The sequence below is a fragment of the Schistocerca piceifrons genome, chromosome 3 (genome assembly GCF_021461385.2).
Source record: "Schistocerca piceifrons isolate TAMUIC-IGC-003096 chromosome 3, iqSchPice1.1, whole genome shotgun sequence".
Classification (NCBI taxonomy): domain Eukaryota; kingdom Metazoa; phylum Arthropoda; class Insecta; order Orthoptera; family Acrididae; genus Schistocerca; species Schistocerca piceifrons.
This window is the reverse complement of record NC_060140.1, coordinates 864,169,251-864,194,360: the sequence shown is the minus strand read 5'-3', so window position 1 is coordinate 864,194,360 and position 25,110 is coordinate 864,169,251. Positions and strand designations below refer to the sequence as shown.

The 25,110-nt window shown below is 41.3% G+C and overlaps 1 protein-coding gene across 3 annotated transcripts in view; it reads right to left on the bottom strand.

The window, feature by feature from the left end:
• The window catches only part of LOC124789742 (regulator of MON1-CCZ1 complex), a 100,649-nt gene that overhangs the window by 74,760 nt on the left and 779 nt on the right, over positions 1-25,110 (bottom strand). Inside the window, exons 1-7 of one of the 3 annotated variants that reach the window (XM_047257196.1) lie at positions 20,097-20,412; positions 17,667-17,828; positions 16,736-16,879; positions 16,460-16,634; positions 11,923-12,082; positions 11,392-11,497; positions 9,201-9,366 (exon numbers count right to left, since the gene is read on the bottom strand). In XM_047257196.1, the coding sequence (XP_047113152.1) occupies positions 9,201-9,366; positions 11,392-11,497; positions 11,923-12,082; positions 16,460-16,634; positions 16,736-16,879; positions 17,667-17,828; positions 20,097-20,177 (994 nt within the window). In that variant the 5' untranslated portion in view covers positions 20,178-20,412. Of the gene's footprint in view, positions 1-9,200; positions 9,367-11,391; positions 11,498-11,922; positions 12,083-16,459; positions 16,635-16,735; positions 16,880-17,666; positions 17,829-20,096; positions 20,413-25,110 lie in introns of those variants that run through there. The other 2 variants (XM_047257197.1, XM_047257195.1) reach the window with 2 other exon arrangements.

Here is a 25,110-nt window from a genome sequence, read left to right as displayed (position 1 = left end):
TGAAGCTTGGTAACAGCGTAGACAATGGCCAAAGCCTCTTTTTCCACCTGGGAGTAATGGGCCTGCACGGGACTAAGAGTTTTAGACACAAACGCCAGTGGCTGCTCGGAGCCATCCATGTTGCGATGGGCCAGGACTGCCCCCACCCCATACTGCGAAGCATCTGTAGCCAGGACCAACAGCTTATTGGGGTCAAAAGTAGCCAAACAAGGCACTGACGTGAGGAGGCCCTTCAACAAGGTGAACGCTCGCTCGCATGCAGGCGACCAATCAAAAGGAACACCCTTGCACAGAAGGCAGTGCAGGGGGTGGGCTATGGTGAAAGCCCTGGGAATGAACTGGTGGTAATAGGCAATCTTGCCTAAAAAAAAGCTTGTAACTCCTTCAGCGAAGCGGGCCATGGAAGGTCTACGATACCTTGGACCAAACTTCCTAGTGGCTGGACGCCGTGGCAAGAGATGGTGTAGCCCACATACTCAATGGACAGTTGGAATAATTTCGGCTTACACAAGTTGCAACGCAGGTCCACAGACCTGAATTTGATAAAAAGGGTGCGAAGGTTGTGCAAGTGTTCCTCCATGCTGCAGCCTGTGACAATTATGTCGTCCAGGTAATTAATACAATGAGGGATTGTCGATGTGACATGCTCAAGATAATGCTGAAATATCGCCGGGGCACTGGATATTCCGAAGGCCAACCGCCGGTATTGGTAAAGGCCAAACGAGGTGTTTATGACCGCCAGCCTTTTGGAGTCCTCATCAAGCGGTATCTGACGATAAGCCTCCAAAAGATTGATTTTCGAAAAATATTGGCCTCCCGCCAAGGCGGAGAACAATTCATCAAGGTGTCTACCACCAACTGGGAATTAATGGTGGCCTTGAAATCGCCACAAAGATGTAATTTTCCCAAGGGTTTCCTGACAATAACGAGGGGCGAAGCCCACTTACTAGAAGAAAAGGGAAGAACAACCCCGAGGGCTGTCAGCCGGTCTAGCTCTGCTTTTACCTGTGGGCGGAGAGCCAAGGAGATCTGCCTCGCGTGTAGGAAACACGGGCGAACCGATGCCTTCAACGTTAAGTGAGCTTCAAAGTCGGAAACACGCCCCAGGCCTTCCTCAAAGACATCCTTAAAGTCAGAGGTCAAAGATTCCAGCGATTGATAGGGAATGTCTTCAGAGACCAACTGTATGGTGTCTGTGATAGAAAAACTGAAAGCTTGAAAGGTATCCAATCCAAAAAGGTTAGCGGAGCTCGCATCACTGGCAACAATAAAAGTAAGAGGCCGAGTGACTGATTTGTAAGTAACATCGGTAGTGAATTGACCCAGTAGGGGAATGAACTGTTTACCATAACCGCGGAGATGCCGGTAAACTGGCACCAACGGGGACGACCCAAGGTCGGAGTAAGTTTGTGCATTCAACGAGGAAACTGCCGCGCCCATATCTACCTGCAGTTGTAGTCAGCGCGACCGAACCACCACCTCAATAAAGAGCTTGTGTGCCGATGCAGCGGGCGGTCCGATGAAACTTTCTGAATGTCCACGTCAATGTCCTCCGTACCTGCTTACTTCGATTCCTTTGAAGCTGAGCAGCAAACTTTAGCAATGTGACCTTTTTTATTACATTTGCGACAAACGGCCCAACGCTGGGGGCACTCTGACCGATCATGATGTACATAGCATGATGCACAGGATGGTAACAGGGGCCGGTGGCCAGAACTCTGTTTACGCGCCATGCGGGAGTGGCCGCAATGGCCGGATTGAACCGCTCGCACTTCGTCCACCCCAGACGCAGTGGACGCAGCCGCGCCGCCCTGAACCGACGCGACATTGCACCACGCTTCCAACTGTTGACCTGCAGCGTGAGAGACTTCATACAATTGAGCAATGGACAGGACTTCCTCAAGGGAAGGGTCTTCCAACTGCAGGGCCCGTTGTTGGACCTCCCTATCAGGGGCCGAACGAACAATGACGTCGCACACCATAACGTGGGCATACGATTCTTGTGACTGCTCCGTGACAAAATGACACTTGCGACTCAGACCGTGCAGGGTAGCGGCCCACACCTGGTAAGACTGATGGGGCTGTTTCTTGGATTGATAGAACTCGACCCTAGCTGCCACAACATGCGTGTGGCGGTGATAATAGGAAGACAGCAATGAACACAATGCGTCAAAAGACAAGGACGAGTGTTCCTGCAACGGCGCTAGCTGCCGCAAAACTTGGTACAGCGAGGGAGATATCCAAGACAAGAAAAGAGCACGACATACCTCCACATTGGCAACATGAAACGCCTGGAAATGCTGCCAAAGGCGATGTTCATATGCGTCCCAATCCTCCGCCGTCTCGTCATACAGGGGAAAAGGAGGAGGGAACGACACTGGAGCAGACAGCGTGGAGAGCAACACCGGAAGCGCTTGTGTCATGGTTGCCATGAGCTCCTTCTGCTGCTCAACCAAAACCCGCACTAAATCCTCCATGCCGCAGATAAGCTGCGAAACCGGAACGACAACGCAACACGCGAAAGAACGACCGTACTCGTCGCCAATTGTGTAGTAACACGATTCACAATGTCCGTCGCAATTCACATGATGTAGACCGGGAACTGTCTGCTTGCCATGCCCAATGTAAACTGACTGGGCACGGTCCATGCTGCACAATAAGCAATTGTCGAGTATTGATCGATTAAGCTTAGCAAAGGATACAAGGGAATATGTTATGTGCTGTGACAAGTTCCAGGATGTTTGTTCCTTCCAGGATTTGTGGGAAGGGTTATTAGAGTGCTGGCAGAGGAAAAACATCTCTAGGTACTATCATAAACAGCTAAATAGTCTATCTCAGAGATAAGGGGAATCCTTAGAAAGTTTTGTGGACAGTATAGGGTAACTATATACTAATACCTATAAGCTTACAGAACATGACAGCATCAATAAAGCCATTCTACATGAAGCACATTAAAGAGCAGTGAATGCATTCCTATGTGCTCGAGTTCTGAAGTTTTCCCTAAGGTACCAGCAGAGTTTCTGAAATCACTGACTGAGGTTGTGACAACTGTAGCAGCTCTGTCAGAAATAGATGTAGTGACCAGTCCCAAAGAGAGGAGGTGGATATTTAATACATAAGTCACACATTATAAGTATGGTTAGCCTGGGCATATTCAGCACAACTGCAGGAAACCTCAGAGTGGGATTATTAACAAGTTGCACATTTGGTCCAACAATGTCAGTGGAGGTTTTCACATACAAAGACTAGATGGAGCCAACATTAAACAGAAATGGTAATGTTGCAGCCACTGTGTAGTGTTCCCAATAAATGTAAGCAGAGGAAAGTTGTGTACAAAATTAGTGGCGGATATTGTATGACCAGCTGTGTAAGAGAAAGAATATGTGTTTCCTGAGTATTGGTCACAGGTTTCCATGGTAAGTCAATATGTGCCTGGTGTAAGAAATTTGGACTTGCCTCATTGCAAACTGAGTGGCGTAAGGAGTGAGGGGATGTGATGTGCACTCATTCAGTAATCTATGAGCAAGTAAGAAAGACTACTGGGCTTGCTTGGAAGTACTTCCAACATTGGCAGCAGCTTTTATGTCATATTTCGACTGGATTTTCTGAGTAACCATCAAGCAGAAAGTTGATCTAGAATGGTGGATAACAGAGCTGGATGGCACATCAGTCCATTTAGGTACTACTGCTGCTACAAGGCAACCCAATAGGCCAGGAGAAGCCACCTAAACTGTGTGCACAGTCCCTTAGAATCGACTCTCAAGATAAAATACTGCAAGGTGCAAAAGCTATTCTAGGCAAATGGATTTGGCACTCAACGTTTAGTGGATACTGATGTAATGGACAAAGTGCAAAAGGCTGTGGAAGACAGATAGTGCCCATCACTATGGATAATTTTGATTCAGGTAGTGGCACTATCACAAGATGTCCTGATAGCCAATATACAGGTACTGGAGGAGGAAGATTTGAATAAAAAGTTAACTATAGAGTACTCTAAGCCAGGACAATCTGCCATTTTAGTCACAGTGCAGGAGAAAGTGTTGCATTTACAAAGAGGAGATAAGGAGAAAATGAAAAATTGTTAGAATACTACGCGGAGGTGTTTTGCTCTCACAGATCATTGCCAACAATGCAGCATATCGAATTTCACATCACTTTCAATCAGTGTTGGAAGAGTTTATAAATCAGCAACTCTGTGATGGGATTATAGAAGAAAGTACCAGCCCTTAGCAGCCACCAGTGGTAATTCTACCAAAGAAAAGCACAGATGGGAGTAAGCCATTTCAGTTTTCTTGTGACTGTCTACATTTAAATGTGTAACTAATGGTGATATTTTACAATCATGAATTTTGAAGCAGGTTCCATCAGTTGGAAGTAGCACTGGAATTATAGTTCAATCCAGCATTACCAGTACCGACAAATGCTGTTTGGATTGAAGAATGTGCCAGCAACACTCCAACACTGGTTAGATGGAGTGCTAAAAGGCCTGAAACCAAGGCAGTGCACGATATACTTGCACGATGTTGCAGTGTTTCCCAAGAACATCACAGAGTGCGTAGTATGGTTACTGGATGTGTCTACTCAACTACAAGCATTACAGCTGACAATGAGTTTGGAGAAATACCATTTTGTCCCAAAGGAGGTTTGCTATTTAGGCCATACTATGGGCTAAGATGATGTGCGAACATCTAACACCGAGTTTGGTGAACTACCACCTCGTCCCAAAGGAAGTTTGCTACTTAGGCCATGTTATTGGATAGTCTGGTGTGCAAACAGAGTCATGTGGGAATTTTGTGCTTCTGATTGAGAATAGGAGCTGCAGCCTTTTTTAGATTTGGTTAACTACCACTAACATTTCATGCCAAAATTTGAGGAAGTAGTGAGGCTCCTCACATACCCGCTGAAGAAGGGGGTAATTTTCCACTGGTCACTGAACTGCAAAGAAGCCTTTGTGCAGTTGAAGGACTTACTCACCACTGTCTGGACCTTGTTTCCCAGATTGCTAGAAACAATTCATATTGTTATGCAATCTATCAATCATGCCTTAGGATGCATATTAACTCAACAAATAGACGGAGGAGAGCACGACAGTCAGTGCTGCCATGTAACTAAACAAGGCAAAGAATAATTATTATACCACAAAAAAAGAGATGCTCAACCTCGGAACAAGAGATGCTCAACCTGACTAATCATATCACATGTTTCTGTTGTTATTTGCTTGTCATGAATTTCAAATGAGTTATAGGTCATACATAATTAAAATGGCTTATGGGCTAGAAGGATCTGGCTAGCCACCTGACCCAATGAGCATTATGTCTTAATTAATTTACCTTTGAAGTTACACACCGCCTCTGGAAAACTTGCACTAACACTGACAACCTCAGTTGGAAAGTGTGCACAATAGAGCATATTGGCATTTCTGCAGATGGATGGCGAAAGACACTGACCCAGATTGTTAGCAGTTTGCAGCACAAACGCAGTTCTGTGCTGACAGTGGGGTTCTTTATAAACTGACTAAGCACGGTTGACGTATATTCATACCAGCAAGTTTATGCGGCAAGGTACCAAAGTGGCTCACAATCCTACCTTGGCAGGGCATGATTGACTGTGCACTATGGACTCCGTACACTGTGTATAAAGGGTGGAGCTTAGCCATCAGCAGGTAACACTGCAGAGATTACCAGAGGCCAGCCATCATTTCAAATGATTGGTATAGATATTCTTAAGCCCTTCACACAACACAAGTGGGAATTGCTGTGTTTTAACCATCATTGATCACTTCTCACACATACAGGGTAGACCAGAAATGTTACACAAACCTCGAGGGGTTGTAGAAGGTGTCTTGAGGAACAAATCGAGGATAGGAGTCCATGTCCGGAAATGTAATCCAGTGACGCTACAGAGCACCAAAGTTGTAAGTACCAGCACCTGTAACTACACCACCCCTTCAGCAGCAAATGTGACTTTGTATGCTGACAGACTATACGCAGAACTCTCACAACACTTTGTTTTTCAGTGATCACAACTGATTGCTACTATAGCCAGTGGAGAAGATGGAGCGGGCTGTTACGCAGACAGGCCTTGTCTCCTACAGATGTGATGCTCTGCTGCTTTGGAGGATTATGGTTTTGAACACTGGATTCCATCTCCAGTTTATTTTTATCCTGTGAACCAAGAAACATTGGAGGTTCAAGAGGGTTCCAACAGTAAAATAAACTGCTCTGAGGCAACAAAGCATCCCATTCATAAGAGACAAAGTCTTTCTAAGCAGCAGCTAACTCCATCTTCCACTGGTGATTGTGGCAATCAATCACGATCACTGAATAACCAACATCACGAGACATTACGCTCATGGTCTGTCAGTGTGCAAAGTCACATTTGATGCTGGATGTGTAGCGTAGTGGCAGGCACTGGCACCTGTAACTTCCAAGCTCTGTAGCTTCATTGGATGACATTTCCAAAAACAGATTCCTCTCCTAGATTTGTTCCTCAACACACCCTCTACAAACTCCCCCCCCCCCTCCCCACCAAAGTTTATTGCAACATTTCAGGAACGCCCTCTGTATCTATGATTGCTATACCAAACAACCAAGCAGAGATGGCAGCTCAGACAATGGTTAACCATTGGATCTTGAAGTCTGGGACACCAAAAATCGTGATAACCAATCATGGAACTAATTTTACATTTGAAGTGATCAAGCAATGATACTGGCTTCTGCACAGTTGGAAGTTACAGACAAGAACACTGCATCTGCGGATTAATAGAAGAACAGCGAATGCACAAGAATATAAGTAAAATGTTGACTTACTACAGGAATTGTCACCATAGTTACTGGGATGCTTTTCTACCATATGTAGTAGCAGCAAACAACTTACACGTGCATAAGAGTGTAGAACTGTTACCCTATGAGGTTTTCTAAGGACAGAAAATGCCTTCCCCTTTCAGATTATGTAAACCACCCACTGGCGAGGATGTGGTCAAGTATCCAAAGTTTTACAAAAACGGTAATAGAGCTGTGATGTCACTTAAAGAAAGCAAATACCAAAGTACTAGAATGGCAAGAAAATGCGCGAATAGCAAAATAAAACTGCCTAAATTCCACATCAGACAATGAGTGATGCTGAAGAACCCTATGTTCCTAAGTATAAAACAAAGAAATTCATTAAGCAATATCAGGTGGCCATATCAGGTGGTTAAATGACACTCCATCTCCCAGCACACACTACTGTGGTGCATGTGGAGCAAAAAACCCCAGAAGCTCTACCACAGTTGCAAGCAGTTTCCTCGAAGGAGAGGAAAGAAGTGGTAGGAGGTAAAGGCAAAATGAGAAAATTACATCTGCAGTAGCACATGCGTCTCCATATGCACAGAGGTCATGAGGTTGATCGTCTTAGCTGGGGGAAGACATTGACTGTACATTTCAGCTATGGCATGAATCACAATACTGAAAACTACCTATTCATTGCTTTACCTACTCACCAGTCTTCCTTTTGAGTTTCTATACAGTGAAAACCTAACATACTTAAACCCCACCTAGCACTCAACACGTTTTGCTTCCCTGGATGAAATCGTAGCAGCTCAGGATAATTGAATTTCAATGGAACAGCTATTGGGTCAGGTAAGGCAATATTTCAAGAATATCATCAACAACTCCTTGCATTAGTAACTTCTATTTAAATCAGTCTCTTAGTCTTTATCATGACAGGTGCTGCCTTTTGTTACCATATGCATAGAGCAATCCAAATCCCACCCTTACCATCCTTTTACCTACCTACAATGTTGGTCCTTATGGAAAAATGGTACAACTGGAAAAAGCACAACTGTCTCTGCTAATATATAATATTTTGACCAGTACATATAAAATAAGTAATTCATCAATACTTGCAAGTATAGGAGGCTTGCCTGCCTTCACTGATTATAATCTGGAAAATCCAGGATGGAATGTAACAATATTATGAAAAGGAAAGCTGCTACTCACCATATAGCGGAGATGCTGAGTCGCAGATAGGCACAACAAAATGACTGTCACAAATAAATAAAGCATTCAGCCATTAAGGTCTTTATCAACAATAAACATAGAAAAACACAACACACATGCACGTACATGCCTACAGTCTCAGCCAACTGAAACCACACTGAGCTTTATTTATTTGTGACAGTCTTCTTGTTGTGCCTATCTATGACTCAGCATCTCCGCTATCTGGTGAGTAGCAACATTCCTTATCATAATATTGCGACTATAATGTGTGATCGTTCTTAGTGCAAAAAGGAAGCTATACAGTTACAACCACAGCATGGAATACAGGGGGTCAAATTCTTCAAAGAGGGAAGAAATGAAGGCATCTTCACCAACACAAGCAACCCTTGCTGCAATTGTGTTGCTTGCAATAATCAGTCATTACAGCATTACATCATCTAGCGTGCTCTCAATATGTTGGTACGACCACTCAATCAACAACCAGCAGTGTTACCGAAATCCAAGATGCAGCTGCAGCACTGTGACAGGGGAGCTATGCAACGCACGGGAAATCTGCATGTCAACATGCCTGACCCAGCTTCATTTAAACACTGGCTGCGCACCAAATTGGTGACCACTGTGGAGCAGACTACCACACCATCCACTGGTGCAGCCATCATCGACTGTCATCTTACAGGACCGCCTGCCATACAGATCAGCATTAGCTCCAAACGAACAAAGGTCAAATTAGGACCCTTATAGCCACTGACCCACGTAGCATCTACCATCACCAGGCGCCATAAGCCAGATGTTGGGACTGGGGTTCACTCCCCAGATGCCATCACTTCTGTCACCAGCCACTGCTGGGGCACAGCACCAGCAAGCCTTGGCAGTCTGCTGTGCTGGCAACTGTTGTAGGCTGAACCTAAGAAATAAATCAGTTGCTTCCATCCAGAGTGTGACTAGATTTGCTCCTGCTCTCACTAGAGAACCCATATGCCTGGGGTGAGGGGGTTATATCGGGAGCCCCGGCAAGGCAACTCCTGACCTCCCCGCCCTCCAACAGGGTAACGCTATCTTGCACTGTTGACACTGTTAGAAACTAAATTAATAAATAAACCTTTATATGACTAAACAATTATGATAATTTCTTTATATAATAGTCACATATAAGTTGTCCATTTCTTTGATACAAAACTAATAACAACTGATACACATATAACACAGAAGTCTGAAGGATACAGAGATCACAGCTCATTTGCGCAGGTTCATTCAGAACCTGTGTCGTTGTGGCAGGTGGAAGTCGGAGGCTGAATGGTTTAATTGGCCTTGGATTTGCTACTGGCTGATGATATGACACAAAGCCATCTGATTCTCCATTCATGTTGATGTCAAAGAGCATAGATGTCTGTAATCACATAATAGAGTTATGTCCATTACACAAGTAATTCAAGCAGCATTACACAATACAAATACAACAGCAAACATAGATAGAATGGGAGCAAAGATAACCAGAAAACGTAACTGTGATAAATATTACATTTTTAGAAAAGTTACAAAAATATATGTAAAACTGAAAAAGAAAGTGAAAAAAGAAAACACCAGACCAGTTCTCCAGAAGGAAAATTAGGGTTTAATATCCACCAGTTCTCCAGACATTATCACCAAAGAAAATTAGCCAGTTAAATGCAGTGGGATTCTCTGAACCTTTATGTTTCTTGTCTCCCATTCTATGACAACCCCACCATTTCTGTTTGCTTTCTACAGCCACAGAAAGAGAATACCATTGTTCACAACCTACACTTAATGCTCACTACCTAATGGCTCTTGTCAAATCTTTTTCGTGTTCCATTGCATCTGTGGACACAAGATTGAATTGGAAGCAAAATTCCCAATTAATCTCTCACACTGCAGTGGAGTCTGCACATTTATGAAACTTCCTGGCAAATTAAAACTGTATGAAAGTTCTGGACTCTTAAGTGTTCCACTGACTCTCAAAGGAAGTGTTGTTACCAGCTGAGTTATCCATACAACTCTTAACCTGTCTTCACAGCTTCAGTTCTACCAGTAACTCTACCACTTTGCATTAAGAGTCCAAGTCTGGTACATAGTTTTAATCTATCAGGAAATTTAATTTCATTGCATAATGTGATGCAAAGCAAAAAACTTCTTTATAAGACACTTTCTTTTTAATTAACTGAACTCTTCTTTTTACTTTCATTTCTCAAAGGTTAACTTATTCTTAATCTACTACACAGCTGCTTGCATTGTCACAGTAACTTTATAACTTTGTTATTATAGAACAGTGAGGCCTCATTACTCGCCTCCTTCTACATCAGGGGTGTACAATCTTTTAGCTTACCTGGGTGACATTAGAAGAAGATGAGTACTTTCAGACAGCACATAATATATTTAAAACTAAAAAAAACCACTGAGGGGAAAAAGTGTCATATGCAGTACTAACACATTTCAATTTATACCATTCATCCGGTATGGTAAAAATTGCACACAAAAGCAAAAAGGTTTCATGAAAGCCCATTATAGAAACATTCATGTACAAATGTGGTTTTTATTTGTAGCAACAGATACGATATAAAATTCAACCTACTATAACACATTATGCTATCGTTAAAGAGCAAAAATGCAATCCAGATGAAGGTTTCTAACTTCTGCCAACTTGTACTGATCAGAATTACGGTGAAAAAGGTTCTTTTTCACAATTTTACAGAAATAACACATAATTTCCTTGTTCATCCATAAATTGATTTCATTATACATCTAAATCACTAGTTTTGTAGTTGCAACTGAAGTAACCACAAGATAACAGACCAGCACATCTTACAGATTGGCTGATCATACGAACGAGACTCTTGGGGTTCAAGTATAGCACAGGCAGCAATGTTAAAAATGTGATGGATCCATGAGAGAATAGCAATGTGTGGCAGGAGTTTCAAATTGAAGGAGTAAAAAGCAAGGGTTATTGAAAACTGACTTTATTATTTATGAAAACATTTACTATAAACAGTGAAATTTAGAATGATTGTATGTCACAGCATTTACAAGATGATTCCTCTACATCGAGAAATTATGTTAGTTTACTTACCAAAGTGACAGTAATTGCGTCAAAGAAAAAAAACAGCATGTCTATACAGACAGGACAACTGCTCTCCAATTATGGCATAGGTCGAAAGTAGACACAAGAAGGAAATATAATTACTGCAATAAGTGAAAGAAATTTGACAATGTCTGTACTACTTTGTGTAATCTCCAGCAGTTGAATAAAACTCACTCTTAGTTTCCTACATATTTTTCTCCTTCAGTGTACAATTGCTAATATCCTACAGAAACTTTTTAAAACTCTAATTTCAATTTAAACTGATTTTTTCTCCCTTTACAAAGGTGTTGATGTGAAAAATTGTTATCTACTAGTTACCTTTGATGCCTGATGATGAACAACAATCAAATTATCAACAACGTTAATTGCAAAACGCCCACTCATATCCAATCGCAGAATGTGAGTCTTTTTTGCCATCAGCATCCTGCAAGAACATAGAAAAATTACAAAATTATTTGCTGTTTTCCACCCAGAGCAGAACTTTCTAAATTATTACAAATGCAACTTCCTTCCTACAAGTTTATCACCTTTTTATATGCAACTTATGTTATCTTAGAAATTAATTTAACTCATAGCTTATGGAATCTCTGGTAATGTTGCAATTTTGAAAATTTTAAAGAGTCTGGCAAAGAACTCATGAAACTCCAGCAATCACAATTTTTTATTCAAACAAAAAAGAAAATATTACACAATACTAGCACTGATAGATATTTGTAACACAAACTCAGACATAGGTTTAGAAAAAAATTATGGTGCCAATAAAATGGATAATTCAGATTCCATTAAATTTCATTTTGTCTATTTGCTTTAGAAGTCTCTGAAATTTGATAGTTATGAGTGTTTTCTTACTTTTGAATGGTGTACACAACCACTTCAGCGCCAGGTGAGCCAACACCCCTAGGTTGATGACGAAGAACAACAATACTTGGTTGTCCATACAGCACAGCCAATATTACATCCCTTGCCAAAAGGCATAATTTTGGTGGTTTTGGAATTACAGGAAGCTCAACTGTAGTGCACATAAAAAGAGCAGTACAACCAAATTAGCTCCAATTCTTGTCAACAGTGAGTGTAACAACAACATAATAGTACAGGTTTTATTCATTAGCACACTAATTTCAAATACTTAAGTATCATCTATATGCAGTGCGTGTTGTGGCTTTCAGTCCGAACACTGGTTTGATGCAATTTTACATCCTAGTCTATTCCCTACAAGCCTTTCTAATCTCTGAATAACTACTGCAACCTACACTGATGAGCCGCAACATTATGACAATTAGCAACCAAGAGGCTGAATGCTACCTGGTGGCGTAGTGGACACAGCACACAAAAAGGAAAGTATGTAAGTGAAACAGATGGTAAATGGTGTGCTTCTAGATGATCAGCCATGAAAAACTGAGAAATAATATCAAAACAGAGATGAATAGGGGAATCATTTTAATGACAATACAGGCTGCAAATGGGAAAATCCACTGGCATAACTGACTTTGACTTATGGCCTGGCACCCAGCAGCAAACATCTCACAAATGACATAGCTGGCTGGATGTTTGCATGCTACTGTCATGAGCACCTATGGAAAGTGGTTGAAGGATGTTGCAACCCTGAGTAGCTGACAAGGTTTTATATGTCCACACTTCATCACAAAACATGGAAATTAGAAGCTTGCCTGCTGTGTAAAGCAGGACAGGTGGCAATCTGATGACAGAGCACAATGCTGGAGCAGGCACAAGTGTTTCACAGCATACCGTTCACTGCACACTGCTGAACATGGGTCATCACAGCAGATTGCCCCTATTTGTTCCCATGTTGATCCAACAGAACCATCAATTATGGTTACAGTGGGTACAGGATCATCAAGAGTGGACTGTGGATCAATGGAAATGTTTTGAATGGTCAGATGTTTCTTGTTGCACCAGCTCAATGGTCATATTCAGACATGCCATCATCAGTGCCAACAGCTGCTCAAAACATGGACAGTTAGCTCAATGGAGGTAGTGTAAGGCTATGGGGAGCATTCCTTCCATGGGATCTGTGCTACTAATTGAAGGTACCATGATTCATGCAGACTATGTGAACATTATTGTGGACCCCCTTCATTCCTGGTGTTTTCACTGATGGTGTTGGCGTCTTTCAGCAGGATAACTGTGCATGTCACAAGGCAAGAACCATGCAAGAGACAGTTTACGGACATGATAGCAAACTGATGTTGATGTTTTGGGCATCAAATTTGAATTATCTGAGCCCAATAGAACACATCCAGAATGCTATCAACTGGCAGCTCCACGCCCATACATCACTGGCCCATAATTTACTGGAATTTCATGACCTGTACATACAAACCTGCTGCCACGTACCTTCAAAAACCTATCAAGAACTGGTTAATCCATTCCACACAGAATCAATGCTGTATTCTATTGCACAGCTGGACCAATGCAATACTAAGCAGGTGTTCATAATGGGTGTACATTGTTTTGAAGCTATTTACTGCAGTCAAATCTTGGTCTCTTGCTACAGTATACACCCCCTATCTCATACTCCCCTTTTTAGTATCTGCACAGATGTGACAGTGCCACTACACTGCACTAAACTGTTGGCGCAGTTACTGCACAAGCCAACAGTGGCTTGATGATGACCAAGGAACAGAAGCCCCTGAGAAGAAATGAAAACTCGCCATGCAAGTCAGTCTATGGGAAGCAGAAAATCTGAAACCAAACAGAGACATACATGGAGATAAGCTCAGCATGTACCTAGCATGGGCAGCTGACAACTGAGCACTTGGTAACAACACTCAGGATGAAGCACAAAGAGAGATCCACAGTAGTTGAACTCAGCATAAGCCCTGGAGCACAGAACCACCAACTTGCTATCAAATGCACATAAACACTTCTGTCAGAGGGTCTGTCTGTCCATACTATGTATCATGTGTACCCTCTATGGCAGGTTTCTGCATTATTTCACTGTGCTACAGATGCCAGCTCATCTGCCTTCATCACAATGTCCGTTATGGGGATACTAACTTCCTCTCTCCCTGAAAAGGCATTATAAGGCCTAAAATGGCCAGAATTAGGTGGTGACCTTTGCTGCAGAGGCAGAGAACAGAGAAGACCAACCACTCCTGGCTAGGGCAAAAGGGCATGTAGGCTGAGGAAATGGAGTGGGGGGGGGGGGGGCGGCAACTGGCAGCAGTGGAGATGAGGCCACCTCCACCAGCAAGGGGAGAGGGGAGGCAAAGGGGGAGAAGAGTGGATCAAAATCCATAAGCTTCACATTGGCAGCCACAGGCATGAGAATCCCTCACTGGTGCCTGAGGCTGCAGGCAACAGAACAATGGAGGGTATGCAGTGGGTGGCAATGGGAGGATGCACCACTGCAAGTGGGAGCCTGCCCCTGGAAGAATGTCATGACCAACCCTGCCACCCGGCTAACCAGAAGACCACGGCAGCGATGCCACAACAGGACACGGGCGCAACTGATTTGTATGATGGGTCATCTGCTCCCTACCTACATCCACCATAATAAACTGCTGATCTTTATGGCTCAACACAAGATCCAGCAGCCATCCCGCTGCCAGCACAAAGGATCAGCTGCAAACGGTAGCTCTGAGAGGAAAGCACAGTGTACTACACTGCAGGAGACCCCACCGCTGGTGCCCATAAAAACATTCTGCAGGACTGCATCAAAAACATTCTGCTGGACTGCATCCATCAGCCAGCATCATCTGGTATGCGACCAAAAAACTTGAGAATGCATCACTGCGGAAAGAGGCAGAGACAGACTTCTTCATTTGGGTCTTAAATGTACATGCGAAGAGCTCCACCTCTGAGTCATAAGCCAAATGAAACAAGGCAGCAGTCAAGAGGCCAGATATCACAGCAAAGACAAAAGCTTTCAAAGTCCTGTGACACAAATTACCTACCATTACAAATGGAAAAAATAACAGACAACACACAAACAGTGGCAGTCAATGATGTGGAGGATAGCTTGGCTGCAGACAGCAAATGGGGTAATCCACTGACCACCAACAACCACAGGCCACTCAAACACAGATCCACGAGACTGACATGCATCCTGTCCCAAGGGTGCTCCAGGGCCATCTACGGAGAAAACTGGCACAGTGGTGCATCCTGGTTACATCCACAGGCCCTGTAAGCCTGCACCAGATGTCCAATGTCATGCTTGATCACCGGCCAGTAGACGTAATATGGCACCAATGTCATCATAAGAGTCATTCCCCAGTGCAATGCATGCAGCAACTGGACTTTGTGAGGCCGCAATGCTACAGCTACAACAACTCAACAGCATTGCTTGCCCATGGCAAGAATGAGGATCATCTGGACAACAGTGAGTTGATCATGCAGGAGAAAAAATATACACCTTGCCAGATCAGTATCCAAAGACATGTGCTCGGGCTAATCAAACTGGACAACTGAAAGGATTTTCCAAAGAATGGGGTTAGTGGCCATGTTGGATGTGACCTCTTGTACTGTCAACAGAAACTCTGACAGGGCTTGCTGCAAGACGTCATCAAACACACACACACACACAAGAGCCTCCTCCTGATCAAACTTCATATCGGACCCCACAGGTAGATGCAGTAGTGCATTGTCATTGGCATGCTGAATGGTGAAGTGGTAACGAATGTCATAGCAACAGCTACTGAGAAAGGGGATCCATTTCTGCTCTCGATGGGCAGCCCTCTCAGGCAGCTTGGAATGATGACCAAATAAGGAAACCAGTGGCTTTTGGTCAGTGATGAGGAAGAACCCTGACCCCGTACAAGAAAACGTTAAACTTTTAACTCCAAAAATAACAGCTGGCTTCTCCTTTTCCATCTCTGAATAATTACACTGTGCAGCAAAAAGCATCTCCAAAGTGCATGCGATGGGCTGTTCAATGCCATCTGCGTTCCCATGGGGCACGACTGCAACAAAGCCAGACCGGAACACATCACAGGCCAGAGTTTAAGGTTTATCTGATATAAAAGAAGCCAGGCAGAAAGCACAGCACAAACACTGCATGAGAAATTGAAAAGCAGGCCAGAAAAACTTTACTCCATTTTATAAAAGCCTTTTAAGAGGGTGGCAGATGTGTGTGGGCCGGGGAATGAACTGAGCATAATATGAGATCTTACCCACAACAGACTTGAGTTCCTTCAGTTTCTTGGGTGCTGGCAGATTGACAATAGCTTTGACATAGGCATCAATAAGGATGAGACTATCTTTGCTAAGCACATGTCCCAAAAAATGCACCTTTGGGAAGAAAAACACTGCATTCCCCTATATATATATATTTTTTAATTGCAGCAAAGTTTATCTACCCAAACCCAGTTACAAATATTGCTCAGCCTTAAACTTACAAAAACATTTACATTCCATGTTTACTCACTCTCAAGTTTGTTGAGTTTGTTAATACTGCCTTGCTTAAAATGTAGAGGTTGTACTTGATTCCCTAGTGTTCCAGAAGAGAGTAGAACAAGACAACTTTGTGGGCAGTACACAAACCAGTTAACACTGAGACTGTATGATTTGAGGGCCTTCAATGTATGCTTTTCTGGGACAACCTACAAAAAATTAAAATTAATTTAAAACAACAATGTAAAAGAATAGATGAAATATATATATCTTTTTGTTCTTTCAATTTTTTGTAGTTTTGTATTATCACCTGAAACAGCTCCACACCATGATCAGTAACAAATACTATTTCATTCACATAGGTCCAGACAAAACCTAAGATTGTTGTATTCTTTCCTTTACAACTTTGGGAATATTCCACTGAGTCCATTTCACCCAGGAAGTTGATGAATTCCTTCAAATAAAGAAATACTGATATCAGTACACATCAACATAATCATTCACACAAAATACACACTATGGTGCCATATTCATGCAAAAGTGGATATGTAGTTGTGTGAGTCATAGGTCCCAGACTTCCCTCTCAGTACATTCTCTACATTTTTAAATATTTTGTTTCATTATGAAATATCAATATGCATTATATCAATGAACCAACTCACAAGACCTCTAGAATACAATTACAAAATCATGACGTTCAAATTATCAAACATCAAAGCTGGTTTACCATCTCTGTAATAAACACATTATGAGTATTGATTTTGTGACAAAATAATCCTTCCTAAACTGTCATTTCTAGAAAAATCTTGTTTTAATATCTTGAGTCATTTACAAAATATTCTTGGTGTTCATGTCACTTGAGGAATCTTTTTATTGATATTCTCACTTCATGGAAACACACACAGAAGCACAAAATGGTACATAAAAGTTCCGAGTCATTTCCTATAGAACACGTGACAACATTTACAAAATATGACACGACACACAATACTGGAAGTCTAAAATATCTCATTTAGCCTTTTGAGCAATTTATATTAATAGCTCTCACATGACTGTTCAGAACTGTTAAGAAATTCATAAATCACATTTAACTTATTCACATGCAAGGCCAGAGCTTCAGAGATGTGTTGTAAGGATTACCCATGAGCCATTATTATGCAGCACTCTCCTTTCTTGCTACCACCTCAAGAAATCACATAAGCCTTTTGTGCAGTTATGATTAGTACTTTAGTATCACTTACCACTGAAGTTTTTGTGCGTTGTATAGCCAAAACTTGCTGATTTGGTGAGAATTTGATGGAAATAACAGGTCCTTTATCTTCCATTCGAAAACTTGTTGTTGTCTCCTCTGTTGGACCTTTCACAACCACCCCAGTTACTCCTCCAGATCTTACAGCAAATACCTACAAAAGTTCCAATATACATGTACTGCAGATACTTGGTAGAGTCAGTCACTTATTTACATGTTCCACGATTCGTTATTTGCGGCAACTTGCTATGATGTGGAGTATGCTATTTTCTCTGTAGAAACATGGCTACATCTTGGTTTTTTACAATTATAATAGCTTTATTTTCACTTTAATCTTAATCTAAATTAAAATCTAATTACATAACCCAACAACATATATAGAAATTAACTTATGGAGTTGAGGTACATGTCAAGCATAAATATTTCCAACTTTTTTCAAATGCACTTATTATCTGCCAGCAACATTAATTCATATGGGAGACGATCAAATATTTTTATGTCACACACTTTTTTCCTTTCTGTAGAAGAGTGAAGTTAAACTGTGGCTAGTGGAAGCTATTTTTACTCCTAGTGTCTTATCCTAGAAAATGCTTTCATCACCAAAATCAGCAATTACACGTAGGGCAAATAGTGGGAATTTAAGCATTCGAGAAGATCTGTAATATGCAATCCCCAACTCGAGTTCAAATTAATTTGCCCTCTCTGCAATTTGTAACATTCAGTTCACTTATTTTCTGAGAAGCAACAAATACGTTTCCCAAATTTTTCATTTATTGTTCTTTTTGTTGACAAATTCATACAGGGCTCAAATATGATGTTTGCATTATCAGTAAGGAAAGCAAATTTTTCTTTGTCAGTATACGATAGAAGGTCATTTATACTAGCAAATGTAAATTGAACCCCTTTTGACTTGTCATAAAAACAGTTAGAACTTAATAATATGTCCATTTGTTTCCTATCCAGTAAGTACTTAGCGAAAAGTTCCTCTTTGTATTATATCTTGAGAGCCATAAACCTTGTAAGTTTCTCCAAATTAATGTTGTAATTTGTACAATCAAATTTCATCGAAAGGCCACAAAAAAATCATGGTAGATGAAATCCCCCCCTTTTGATAATTTAATACATGGTCATTCAAATGACAGACGCAAAAGCTCTACATTAAAAAAGTTAGCACTGTTCTGAAAGGTGATGCCTAAAACGCTCCTTGCAGACAACGAAAAAGCTTCACCACACCATGGTAATCGTCAGAGCCATTGGTGTAAATAAAGATGCTGTCCACAAGCTGCATGTGAAACTCCAGAAATGTTGATTGAATAACTGAAGCCAGAGCAGTTATTTGAAAGTGAAGTAGCCCCAAGAGGAATACTGACCTCTGCATGGGGCCAGTAGGTTTGGGGTTAAGGTACAGTGAGGTCACAAGTTCCTAGGTCTAGATGTTGTTCACCTGGAGTTAGCAATGTCTGCCACAAATTGGATCGAATTATGAAAGTGTGTATCATTAGTAAAATTGAGACACTGGAAGCAATATTTACGCCAGAGCTGAAAAAGAATTTAAGAAGAGAAAGTATATGGGTCAAGAAGGTACATAGGGCAGAGCAGACAAGGGGTTTCCTACCTTTGGGGGAGAAACCCTACCTACGCCCGACCCTCTGCCAACCCAATTAAGGGCAAAGACAGTTCAAAAACTGCCTTCTAGCCAGGAGATTGGTTATAGAAAAGTGAGGAAGCTAAAAACATTTTGGACATCAGCTGATAAAAACACACATTTAAAATCGGTGGTAGGCGTAAAACACCATCTGAACTGATACTAACTGCATTTCCCTAAAATTTCTTAGAGCAATCACTTCAGGAACCTACACAAAGTATAAATGGTTGTGACAACATATTAAATCTCTTGGCAACAAATAATCATGAGCAAATAGAGCCTTATGATGGATACAGAGATTAGTGGCCATGGGGTCATTGTAGCAAGACTGAATGCCATAACACATGAACTGACCAAAAATAAACACAAAATATATCTATTTAAAAAAGCACATAAAAATTCTGCTTGACAGCTTCCCAACAGGCTGTCCTCATTCCTTCCAAACTAATTATGTAATTGTAGAATAGATGTGGCTTAGATTCAAAGAAATAGTACAGACAGCAATTGAAAAAATGGTTCAAATGGCTCTGAGCACTATGGGACTCAACATGTGAGGTCATCAGTCCCCTAGAACTTAGAACTACTTAAACCTAACTAATCTAAGGACATCACACATCCATGCCCAAGGTAGGATTCGAACCTCCGACCGTAGCAGTCGTGCGGTTCCGGACTGAAGTGCCTAGAACCACTCAGCCACCACAGCCGGCAATTGAAAAATTCATACCAAATAAATTAACAAAAAAAAAAAAATAAATAGATCCACCATAATACACAAACCAAGTCAGGACACTGTGGCAAAAGCAACAAAAAAAGTATGCCACATTTCCTGTAATACAGAATCTCCAAGACTGGCAACATTTCCCAGAAGCTCAAAATTTAGTGTGGATTACCATACTGAATCTCTATCTTGAAATCTGGCAAAAAATCCAGATAGATTCTGGTCTTATGCAACATGCACCACTGGCAGCACACATAAAAGAATTTCACTGTGTGATAGCAATGATAACATTACTGATGACTGTGTCACTAAAGTGTTGTTAGTAAACAATATTTTTCAAAATTCCTTCACCAAAGAAGAAGCAGTAAATATTGCAAAATTCAAGTAAGTCAAGAATTCCTGATAACAAAAGTATCTTAGAAGCAGATAGCCCCGGAGTAGTGAGGTAACTTAGGTCACCAGATAAGAACAAGTCTTCCAGTCCACATTATACACTAATTAGGTTCCTTTCAAAGATGCTGATGCAACAGTTTCATATTTTACAGTCATATATAACTGCTTGCTTGATGAAAGATCCATACCTAAGAAATGGAAGGTTGCACAGTTCACACCAACACACAAGAAAGGAAATAGAAGTAATCTGCTGAATTATGCACCCATATCACTGATTCAACTTGCAGTAAGATTTTGCAACACATTGTGTGCTTGAATATTTTGAAATTCCTAAAGAAAATAACCTAATGACACAAGGCACAGTTTCTGAAAACATTACTCTTGTGAAACACAACTGGCCCTTCATTCACCCAAAATAATGAGGTCTTTGCACAAGGAATCTCAAGTTGGCTCCATATTACTAGATTTCCAAAGGCCTTTGACACCATTCTTTGCAGACAGCTTTTTACCAAATTGCATGCCTATGGAGAATTATATCAGTTGTGTGACTGGATTCACAATTTCCTGTCAAAAAGAACACAGTTTGTAATAACTGATTGGAAATGGAGTGCCCCTGGGAAGTGTGGTAGGTCCGCTGTTGTTTTTATCTACATAAATGATCTTTTGGATAGGATGGATAGCAATGTGCGGCTGTTTGCTGATGATGCTGTGGTGTACGGGAAGGTGTCGTCATTGAGTGACTATAGGAGGATACAAGATGACTTGGACAGGATTTGTGATTGGTGTAAAGAATGGCAGAATATAGATAAATGTAAATTAATGCAGATGAATTGGAAAAAGAATCCCGTAATGTTTGAATACTACATTAGTAGTGTAGCGTTTGACACAGTCACATCAATTAAATATTTGGGCGTAACATTGCAGAGCGATATGAAGTGGGACAAGCATGTAATGGCAGTTGTGGGGAAGGCGGATAGTCGTCTTTGGTTCATTGCTAGAATTTTGGGAAGATGTGGTTCATCTGTAAAGGAGACTGCTTATAAAACACTAACACGACCTATTCTTGAGTACTGCCGAGCGTTTGGGATCCCTATCAGGTTGGATTGAGGGAGGACACAGAAACAATTCAGAGACAGGCTGCTAGATTTGTTACTGGTAGGTTTTATCATCACGCAAGTGTTACAGAAATGCTTCAGGAACTCGGGTGGGAGTCTCTAGAGGAAAGGAGGCGTTCTTTTTATGAATCGCTACTGAGGAAATTTAGAGAACCAGCATTTGAGGCTGACTCCAATACAATTTTACTGCCGCCAACTTACATTTCGCGCAAAGACCACAAAGATAAGATAAGAAAGATTAGGGCTCGTACAGAGGCATATAGGCAGTCATTTTTCCCTGGTTCTGTTTGGGAATGGAACAGGGAGAGAAGATGCTAGTTGTGGTACGAGGTACCCTCCGCCACGCACCATATGGTGAATTGTGGAGTATGTATGTATGTATGTAGATGTAGAAATCAATGAGTGAAACAAAAATGATATCTGGACATATAGAGGCCCACTACTATTTCTAATCTATACAAATAATTTGGGAGAGAATACTAACAACCGTCTTACATTATTTGCAGATGATGCTGTTGTTTACCATCGAGTAAAATCATCAGAAGATCAATACAAATTTCAAAATGATTTAGACAAGATCTCTGTATGGCGTGATAAGTGGCAACTGATCCTGAATAATAGGAAGTGTGAGGTCTTCCACAAGAATGTTAAAAAACCCTGTTAAATTTTGGTTATATTATAAATAAGAATACAAATGTACAGCTTTCTTTTTTCAGTTTATTGGCTTGCAGGTTGTGCCCATCCAACTATCTCAATAGTAGTGTCTATTATAACAATACAGGCATAAGGACAACACAACACCCAGACCCCGTGCAAGGAAAAATGTGGGAATCCAACAAATTAAAAGGTTGCTGATTCAACTAAATGTCAAGGGACTACAATTACAAACAACTTCAACAGGAACTATCACATAGAAAATTTTGTGGGAAAAGTGAACCAAAGACAGATCACTCAGAAGATGCAACAAATCTACTAAAGAGACTGTCCAAAATACATTTGTCTGTCTTCTGCTAGACTGCACTGCTGCATGGTGTGGGGTGCTAATAGATGACAGGATTGACGGAGCACTTCACAGAAGTTCAAAGAAGAGCAGCCTGTTTTGTATTACCACAAAACAGGGGAGAGAGTGTCATGGATATGACACACGAGCTAGGACAGCAATCATTAAAACAAAGGCATTTGGCATGATCTTTTCACAAAATTTCAACCACCATCTTTCTCCTCTGAATGCAAAACTATTTTGTTGAAGCACACCAACACAGGGAGAAAGGACCATTGTCACAAAATAAGAGAAGTCGGAGCTGTATTAAAAGATTTATGTGCTCACTCTTCCTACTTGCTACTCATGAGTGAAACAGTTGAGAAATAAACTGAAAGTGGTTCTGTGAACCCCGTGACAAGCACCTGGATTGAAATGCAGTGTAATGGCATGGATGCGTTGATGTTAGATCAACAAGACTGAAACAATGTGAGAGAAATAAACATTTCAGTGGGTGGATGGGGCCAGGAAAATGTCACTCAGGGCTCTGCATGCAATGGGAACCACTGTTCCCACAGCCATCCCACTCCTGATCCACTATAGCCAAACCCTTAAAATGAAGGAACAGCACCCACTATTCATCAGAGTGCTATTTCTAAAACAGAAAATAGGGTGTCACAGAAAAAGGGGCTAACTACATCTAAAAGCTATTACAAAGAATAAAAGAGCACTATCAACACAGCTGGCAAAGGATGCAGTGTCAAGGTTCCCTAAGCCCAGCAAGCAACAGGAGATGCAATAGCCTCAACCTTCCCGCCACCAACCAAACATAGTGTAAAACATTATAGCTGAGAATAGAAACCACTTTCTCTGAAGAAATGGACAACCAGTTCCGCCATCCTTAATCAACTATCAATATTAAAAGCATATAATCCAGAAGACTATGCTTAAAATGGGGAGTCGAAATAAGGGGTCCTTCTACCACAATTTGAAGTACTGTCTGTAAGGCTCCACAATCACAATGAGGTATGGTTTGTTACATAAAATAAAATTATGCGTTAATATGGTGTCACTCCAGTGAAGAACAGTGGTCATAGAGACTGACAGGGAACCAAGTACCATATCTTTCAATGACAAAGATTAAAAGCTGACAGAACTATTACTGTAGCAACTGAAGGTCCATCTCAACCAGTCTCCAAATTAACATTTCAAAGGGACCTACATACAACTGACATCTGGAAATGGTTACCTCAAAAAAGGTCACTGCTAAAAGTGGCATACGGGGCTTCCATATTCAATGGTCCAAATACCATAGGAACTGAACGGGAGCTAAATGGACACATTGGTATAGTCCCGTGAGTCATGATTTTACCTCTTTTTAAATGATTCAATACGCCAAGTGCATCAATAGCTCAAAGAGGCATTTAATCTTCAGCGTCAGGAGGGTGCAATTCAGGACAGAGGAAATAATTTTGGGAGCATTTTTTTATCCATGATTTGGTCCACTAATTAACGATATTGTGAATGTGAACCAAGAACTTTATTCCAACATTCTCAGTGACAAAGCGTTCTTCCACATATTCATGATAAGTACAATGTGGGCACTCCGTTTTCCAAGATTACAACAGTCATGTTCTCATTGCTTCATGCTTCCATTCCTGGTTTAATTGACACTCAGGCAGCGGGACTAGTGCAGCAGGGGATACAACCCGTCGGCTTTGGACAATGACGTCACAAGTGGCCAATCGAGAAGCGATTCTTCTTAGTGTTGTAGCTCCCTTCAGTGGCTGATAAGTGTTTTTTGACTTTTAAAAAAAAAAAATCTCACGAGATAGAATAAACAGATCCACTTTATTAAGCAATCAGTAAAAAAACTAAACTGAAACATAACAGCAAAAGCGAAAATGGTAAACTGCTCTCTGGCGACTTGTGACGTCATTGTCCAAAGCCGACGGGTTGTATCCCCTGCTGCACTAGACCCCAGGCAGCATATCACACCTTGGCCACTAAATCATCAGATCTTAATGCAAATGGTCTAGGACCATTTGGAACTTTGGATGAAAAGTAGCAATTAACATCTCTCTTTTGAAGGTGTGTGCAGCATACATACTGGGACTTTAAGGTTGCAATAACACTAGCAATAACACACCACCACCCACCACCCCCACCCCCGCCTCACTCCCCCACCCACTTAAGCTCATATTCGTTGCTTTATTTATCCTTTAGTGCTGTTGGTGATGTCATTCACTGGTCATTTCTTGAAGGTCAGATCTCCATCATGTTAATGACATCATCCATTAACTGGCTCAGTATCGTGATTTTATCTAAGTGCAGTTCTTCAAAAGTCTAACATTGAATATGAACTAAGACATTGTAAATCCATATAAATTTGAAAGGAAATAAAAATGTTTAGTATTACAGTAGCTTCAATTTCAACAAATTATCTAATTACTTAGTTACAAGGAATAGAAGGTCTTCTTACATGGAAAGCAAGTTGCAACATTTACTGTAAATAGCTTTCTGGCTTGACATGTGCAGTTAACTGTTATTCCTTGATAAATATAGGGATGATGTGTGACTATTATG